The 8,012-nt window shown below is 50.9% G+C and overlaps 1 protein-coding gene across 1 annotated transcript; it reads right to left on the reverse strand.

Annotated features, from left to right (window-relative positions):
* Window positions 1-2,875: 2,875 nt before the first annotated feature.
* On the reverse strand, window positions 2,876-4,097 carry Tbcc (tubulin folding cofactor C). Its single transcript, XM_048445341.3, has one exon. It carries the CDS (start codon window positions 4,051-4,053, stop codon window positions 3,028-3,030), a length of 1,026 nt encoding a protein of 341 aa, XP_048301298.1. The 5' UTR covers window positions 4,054-4,097; the 3' UTR covers window positions 2,876-3,027.
* Window positions 4,098-8,012: the final 3,915 nt, after the last annotated feature.

Below are 8,012 nucleotides of genomic sequence, written 5' to 3' on the forward strand. Positions count from 1 at the left end.
CTGGTCACCTGCAAGACATGGGCGTCTTTGGTAGTGTATACTGTTGGCAAACTTTATTGTTCATTAGACACCGATTAAATAAATAGTGGGTTCTCTGTGTAAACAAACACTGCATAATCATTAAATAGCAAGATCCCACTCCAAACATAGTCGCGAGAGACCTCCAAGTATATCCATAACAAGACCAGGAGCATTCTTCCATTGGGACTCAGGAAGAAAAAGCTATTCAGTATAGCATGTTTATAAATGTATAGACAAAATTAAAAAAACAGAGGGAGATTAATTTTACACTAATCCTTTTTCCCCTTTTATTGTATGTATATGGGCGGTTTGCCTACATGTAAGCCTGCGCACTTGCAGGCAGTGCCCAGGGAAGCCAGAAGAGGGCGTCAACACCACCCTTCGCCCAGAACTGGAGTTACAGATGGTTGTAAACTGCCCTGTGGGCACTGGGGATCCAGACTTGAAGAAAGACTAGCAATGCTTTTTTCAAAATACTGAAGTACGTTAATAGGGCGCTAGCTAGGTGCTCACTGTTCATCTGGTGGGGTTTGCAGTCAGGTGTGAGTAGGTGGCAGGAGGTCTGGGGATCTCTCAGAGAAGCAAGGAGGGCTTGCCGGACAGGGGGAGCTCAGCCAAGAGAGCCAGCACTAACGGCTCTGTCATTCTGAGGTCTATCACACTTGCTGGTTTGTGGCTAGGTGTGTTGGTAGATGCTTCCAATAGCATCACTGGGGAGGTTGAGGCAGGGAGATCAGGAGTTCCAGGATAGCCTGGGCTACATATGAAACCCTGTCTGAAGGAAAAATAAGCTAAAAACTAAATGACAGGTTCCTAATATCTAAGGGATCTCAAGGAATTTATTTAGTGGATTTGGTGTGAGCTCTCCGTTTCGCCTGTTAAGGCCAGAAGCACCTTCCCATCTTAGTTTTTGAGGTGAGGGTCTATCACAGAACCTACGGTCTTTGTTGCTAGACTGGCTGGCCATGAGCGCCCTGAGCCCCCGACCCTCCTGTCTGTTTGACCTCCCAGCACTGGGGTCAAAGGCAAAGGACTAGACAGACACTCAGGGTTCTGAACTCAGGTTCTCAAGCCTGATTATCAAGCTCTGTCCCCACTGAGCCATCTCCCCAGCTCCAATATTTTATTTTTATTTGCTTTTCTTTTCCTAGTGGTAATGGAGATTACATCCGACCTACACAAGGTCTTACCAAATGCCAGGATTTTTTCTAAATGTAGTGAGCCTTTCTGTAAAAATGACAAGTCTTCAGAGAATTGCAAGGCCATTGGTGTATGCTGCCGGCACGGTGCTTCCTGCAGTGCCTCAGCTTGACTGAGACATCTGTTGCATCTTTGCCTTCTGAGTGACTGAGAGAGAAAGTCTGGCTTCTGTCTTGAGAGACCCATGCTCCGTCCCATCAGCTTTTGTCACGCTGTCCAATTTCACTTATCCAAGCATCTACTTTAAATCCTCTTTTGGAGTAAGACAGAACATTTTACATATTTTAAACATAAATGTGTAAGGTATTTCTAGTATCTTAATCCTTGGGGTATAAAAATTTAAAAATAAAAGGCATGTTAAACTCTTAAAAAGCATGTCTTAAAACCAAGTTTCAGGCCAAGTATGATGGTGCACTGGAGAGACAGGCAGGTGATCTGTGAGGACAGCAAGAGCCAGGTCCAGGGCTGCATAGTGAGACCTCAAAACACAACCAAAGTTTTACATCTAAGAATGCTGGACAGTGGTTTCTAGAGCAGAAGACAAGGCTGTACCCGAGGATATCAGAGCAAAATGAGTGGGGAAATTAAATCTCAGCAGGATGTTTCCCTCCACTAGCAGCGTATGACCGAGAACTAAATTTGGCCTGTATTCAGAAGCCTTCCGTCTGGCTCCATGCTCAGTACGACCGTCAGCATGCTGTTAAGATGGAGGTCCCACTGGCAGTGCAGCCTCAAACTCCAAAATCCCAGCTAGTAGGAGGCTCCCTATGCTCTGAGGCCAGATTACAGAGGAAGTTCCAGATCTGGGCAAGCATGGGAGCTGGCCTTTAAGAAAAGATGGGGTCGGGACTGGAGAGATGGCTCAGTGGTTAAGAGTACTGGCTGCTCTTCCAGAGGACCTGAGTTCAATTCTGAGCAACCACATGGTGGCTCGCAGTATCTATGAAGGGATCTGATGCCCTCTTCCAGCATGCAGGTACACACACAACTAGATATGTCATATACATAACATACACGAATAAATAAAACTTTTTTTAAAAAAAAAAGGGGTTCACATTAGTCTCAAATTCCAGCAGTTTATCGTGTGAGCTGTGTCCTTATGCCAATTACATGTTTTCTCATGTAAAACATGGTGCCAACACTAGACTTGAGAGTTCAGTAATATAAGTGTACAAAAGTATGAGTTTTGGTATGGAGTCAGAGGCAAGTACACAGGAAATCTGTGAGTTCGACACCAGCAAGGGCTGCAAAAAGAAAGGAAAAAAGATGGGGGTGAGGATGGCACTTGTAGTGACTATCTCAGTCTTACAGCCAGAAGGTTCATATGCCTCCCGGAGTCCATCCAAACGTCAGACCTAGCACAGTACTGGACTCCAAAGTCCAGGAAGGAGTCTTAAAAGTCAGCAGAAAAAAACACACAGGGCAAACTGTCAGTGAGGGAAAAGGTCAGCTGTTAATGGAGTTTGCGTGGGCTTGCCACTTCCATTTCAAACTGTGCCCTAATGGAGCTCTCCTGACATCCCCTATTATTTATTGAAGACCTACTTTATCACGCTCTGTGGTTAACCATAAGAACGGCAAATCCCTCAATGCCCAACCGTTCTTCCCCTTCTTCTTCAGACCGTCACACTCAAAGGCAGGCAAGCAAACGTCATCAAAGTAGCAAAAGCCCCTGTCGGCTGTCATGAATTTAATGGAACTCACAAGGAGGGGAGTGTCAACCGTTTCAAGCCCCTCATACCGCAAACATAAACAACGTGACGACATCAAGTAAACTGAATGGGCTATCTCTGAGCGTGCCCGCCCTCACTCCCACTGGATGTCCCGGTCCTCTTCAGGGAGAATACTCCAGTTTGGAGAGGCCACGTTTCGGGCCAGCCAATTGAAATCGTCTATGTGGTTCCAGTTATTTCTGCCCCTATCTAAACCGGAGTCCTGGAAGTCCTTGTCGATCCCCTGATAGCTCCAGGTGTACGGGGCGAACTGGATGCCGCTGCAGTCCTCCACGATGGCCCTGCTGGTCACCTGTAGGAAGATGCGCGTGTTTTTGGTGGTGTGTACGCGGAGCTGTTGGCAAGCCACAGCCAGTATGCAGTCACGACAGTCCTCCAGGAACACCGAGGTGGACACCGGGCCGCAGAGAACCTTGCAGCCGCGGGCTTTTGCCAGCCTCAGGGTGTTGGGGTTGCCACGCAGTCTGACAGTGCAGTTGGTCAGGTCGCTCAAAAGGATGTCGCGCTGGTGCAGCTCGTCGGCGTTCTTCTCCAAATCTTGGGACTCCAGGTTGGAGAAGCCGCAAGCCCAGCCGAGGCCGGGAGCTCCCTCCTCCGTGGCTAAGGGCGGCGAAGGGGCCGCCGAAGCGACGGGTGCGGCGTCTACTTGGGTGGACCCAGCAGCATCCTTCTTCCGCGCCTTGAAGGCGAAGCGCTTTTTGGGCTGCAGCTCCTGGCGCCGCTCAGCGAGGGTCGCCTGCAGCTGCACCAGCGCCGCCTGGCCCTGCCGCAGATCGTAGGGCGCCAGGAAGAGAACCGAGTCGTTCAGGAGCTTCCGTAGCCCCTGCAGTCGGTAGGCCGCCTCTTCCAGCCGCTCGGCCGACGCCTCGCCCCGCAGCAGCTCCTCGGCCGCCGCGCGCTCACGAGCGAAGGCGGCGGCGAAGAAGCCGCTCTTCTCCTCCTCCACCTCCTGGTCCTGCCGCTTCTGCTTGCGCCTCTCCACCTCCATCTGCCGCTCCTGCTCGCGCCTCTGAATTCGCTCCGGCACCAGGCTCAGGTCCTTCGGGGACCCAGCGGCGGCCGGGTCGCCCAGAGCCGCGGAGCAGCCCACATCTTCCATCTTGACTCCAGACTTCCTCACCCACAGCCTTCCCTCCCGGCGCCCTCCACAAGGCCTTCCACTAACGCGCCCCGTGATTGGTCTGCCGCAGTGACGTCATGTCCCGCCGTATCCTCTTCGCCTATTGGTTTCTCCGCGCTGGAGGGGCGGGGACGAGGGCGGGGCTGTTGACAGGAGGGGGTGGGGAGACAAAGGTCCTGGTGGATGGGTGGGGTGGGAGGCAGGCGGGTGAAGCTTTTTTTTCTTCTTAAAGGGGCAGGACTTATATCCGGGATTGTGGGGTGAGTTGCAGCAGCGGCAGCTGCACATGTGGGTTTGTTTATAAGAACAAGGTTAGAAACTCGCAGGCCTCCCCCTCCCCCCAGCTCCTCCCTACTACCCCCTAACAGGCCGGAGATCTGCTCCAGGGTGGTGGGGAGGAATGTGTGCTTGTGGTGGTGGTGGGGACAGGTAGTGCGAGAAAGATGGAGGGGGGGGTTATTGCACCTCCCGGGCCGCGCCGGAGGAAGCTGCAGCTGGAACAGCTGGCCAGGGAGCCGCTTGCATGCCTCTGGTTTTTTCTTCTTCTTCTTTTTTTTTTTTTTTTCCCTTTTTCCCTTTTTCCCTTCCATCACCTCTTTGCTCAGCCGGTCCCTGCCGCCCCGGTAACCCTCATCCTTCCTGCCCTCCCCCAACCACTGCAGCTCCGCGCGGCCTGGGGGCGCCTGGGTCCCCGTGGGCAGTTTATTGGGGGCGGGAAGCAGGCGCGAAGCACCGCTATGAGAGAGACTGAGTTCCTCGCTGGAGCGGGTTCCGGGATTCCTGGAGGAGACTAAAAACAGATTATTATTATTATTATTTATTTTTGGCCCACTCCTGCAGTCGGAGGGGGGAGCGGGGGAGGATGACATGCCACCCACACCCTCTTTCTCCCCAGTGCGGTGGCGGCCACTCCCTGCGCAGCTGGCGGCCTCTGGCCGCGCGGGGCTAAGACCCCAGGCCGGGCGCGTCGCCTCTCTCTATAGGGCCGACCGTCTTTAGGAGGGCGATGGAGAAACGGTACATTATTTCTAGAGGTGGTGGGAGGGATTTGTCACCGGAAGTGAACGAGCCTAGCCTAAAGTCCGGACCAACCCGAGGTGCGAGTGGGCAGCCTAGACCGCGCAGTCCCTGGCAGAAGCCCAAGGCGGTGGCTGCCGAGCACCCGGGTGGCGTCCTCGCATGCTGTCTTCAGCCACCGGGCCTTCTGGACCCGGGCAGCCTTTGCAGTCCTCGATTTCAGCCCCATCTCCACCCTGATTGCCAACCTCCATTTTTGTTCTTTTAATTGGGTTTTTTTTTTAACTGCCAAAAAAACCTCACTTGAAATTTAACCCATATACCTGCGTTTTCTGCAGAAAAAGATGGGAGGAAAAGAGCCATTCAATTAGTTGGAATTGAGAATTGAGTTCCAAGCTTCACGTCCCACTCGCTTCCTTTCCTAACCATTAAAAACAAAAAAAATCCAAACCTCAAGCACAAATTTTTGATTGAAGAGAGAGCATTCCTCTACTGAGTCAAGAAAGGTGTCACTGGGTGGCAAATTCCCTGCGAGGTGGAGGGCAGAAAGGGGAGTCGTGTTTGCGTGTTCATGTCTGTGCACTTGCTGTACCCGGGTGCCCACAGGAAAGAAAGGTCGATGCTCACTTAGGTTAGCCTTGTTTAGTTAGTTTTGTTCCTGCTTTCTACTTTATTTTTTAAAGCAGTCTTATTTCACAAAAGTATGAATTTGAGACTATTGAAATTTAGCTGATGGATTTGTTCACGTTTCCTAGAGGAATGTAATAGCTGTTTTATTTCGTGATAGATTGTGTTTTTTTTTAATTTATATTTTATGTCAATGAGTGTTTTGTGTGCACCATGAGTGTGCAGTGTTCATGGATTGCCAGAAGAGGGCATCCGATCCCTGGAACTGGAGTTACAGGCAGTTAATGGACTGGACTGCTGTGTAGGTGCTGGGAAAGGAACTCAGGTCTTAAGAAAGAGCAGCTGGTGCACCTAACCACTGATCCGTCTCTCCAGCCCCCGTTGAAAGAGTTAACCTACCAAGATTAAAAGAAGACTGATTTTGCTACAGGAAACAGCAACAACCCAGACTTGCTTTGCCTAGGTCTCCCAGTATCGGAGCCTGTCCCGTTTTAAGTAAGAAAGTTGGTGGTGAAAGGTCCCTTGAGCTAGGAGCTTGGGCTGTCAGCTATGGTGAGTCTATTAGTGGTTCTAAGTGTGGACTGTATGCAAAGTAGGAGTCGGCGTCATCAGCCTTCAGGATCGTCTTTCTGCTGTCTACCTGACAGGAAGGGGACGGAAATTGCCTGTGGGTTAGCTTAATGTTTAAGCAGAAAAGGACAGAGATGGAGGGTCGTGCAACTGACTCGGTGTTTCGGGGACAGTTTGTAGAGACCGGTGTGAGGCCTGAGAGAGATCGACTTGAGGTTGCCTTGGAGCACTGGGGTGAGGTTTTCTATCCTTGGGCTGGAGTAGGTGGTCAGGCTATGTGTCTGGTTTCTGAGTTAAAAACCATAGGAAGGCTGCTAAATGCTGGCATTGCTAGTCCATGTTGCTCCTCGTTCTAATGTGTGAGGGCAGTGGATTGAGAGTATGTTCCTGACAGAATTCCGGCTCCTCAGAGGTAAGTGGCCGCCCTGTTGGAAGGAGGGGCGGTGTGCAGGAGGACGAAACAGTAGCAGAGATCACAGCCTTAGCTCTGCACCTCTCGGGGGGAGGCTGCCGGATCTTGCCCATGTCTTCCAAAGTGAATGGAGGCTGTAGAAGAAGCCCTGGCCATCCTTGGAATTTTCTCTGTAGACCAGGCTGGCAACTTTCTCTGTAGACCAGGCTGGCCTCAAGCTCACAGAGATCCGCCTGCCTCTGCTTGCTGAGTGCTGGGATTAAAGGCCTGCGCCACCACTACCTGGTGGACTTTAACTTTTATTTATTTATGAGGGAGTGAAACACACACATATACACACCTCACCGCGGGTGTGGAGGTCAGAGGGCAGCTTTCAGGAGTTGGTTCTTTCTACCTTCATGCAGGCTCAGGCTTTAGGTAAATATTTGACCAGTTTAGCAATCTTGTCTGCCTAGCCTTAGCCTATATTTAACAGTGGTTTGGATATTTTGTGGTTCTCTATGTTGGGTTTACTTTTTTGTTTTTTAGATCTCTTTTCTTTCTTATGTGCACGAGTGTTTGGCCTGCATCTATGTGCACCATGTAAGTGCGGTACCCACCAGGAGAGGGTGACATTACATATGTATGTGAGCCACTGTGTGGGTGTTGGGAATTGAACTATAGCAGCGTGTACTACAATCACTGAGCCATCTCTCCAGTTCCTACTTGATCTTTTCATCAAGTGACTCATATACCAGGCTTGGTGGTTCATGCTTGTAACCTCAGCATTCCGGAAGCAGCAGCAGTAGGATCAAGAATTACTGCTAGCCTGGGCTACATAGCAAGATCCTGTGTTTTAAAGAAGAAAAAGAAAATCTCATGTATATGCCTCGGGAAATAAGCAAACAGTGAAACACTGAATGAAAGGTCCCTTAGTGTGTGCCGACAGCACAGGAATGTGGCCTCCTGCTGTGCAGTGGGGTTTATCAGGCCTGTTGCGCCTAGGGAGGAAGCCAGGTGCACCAAGGTGCATCTGAACCCTGCTTTCTAATGGTCTGTTGCCAGAGGGGACATTCGCCTGCTCATCTCTCAGCGAGCAAGCTATGTGCGTGCATGGATTGTGAAGTGTTCGCTGAAGATCTCTGTTCCTCTCTTATCGGAGGGGCAGCCAGTTTTCCCACCTCTAATGCTGACTTTTCTGGCACAGAGACAGTGAAGGACAGCTGTGAGGGTATGTCCTGTTCTTAAAAGGCTCCATACTTATCAGGAGGCCTGACAGCCGCTTCCTTCTGCTGCTTCTCCTAGCACTTTCCTCCCCCTCAACACTATTACA

Source organism: Myodes glareolus, chromosome 18 (genome assembly GCF_982192425.1).
Source record: "Myodes glareolus chromosome 18, mMyoGla1.1, whole genome shotgun sequence".
Lineage (NCBI taxonomy): Eukaryota > Metazoa > Chordata > Mammalia > Rodentia > Cricetidae > Myodes > Myodes glareolus.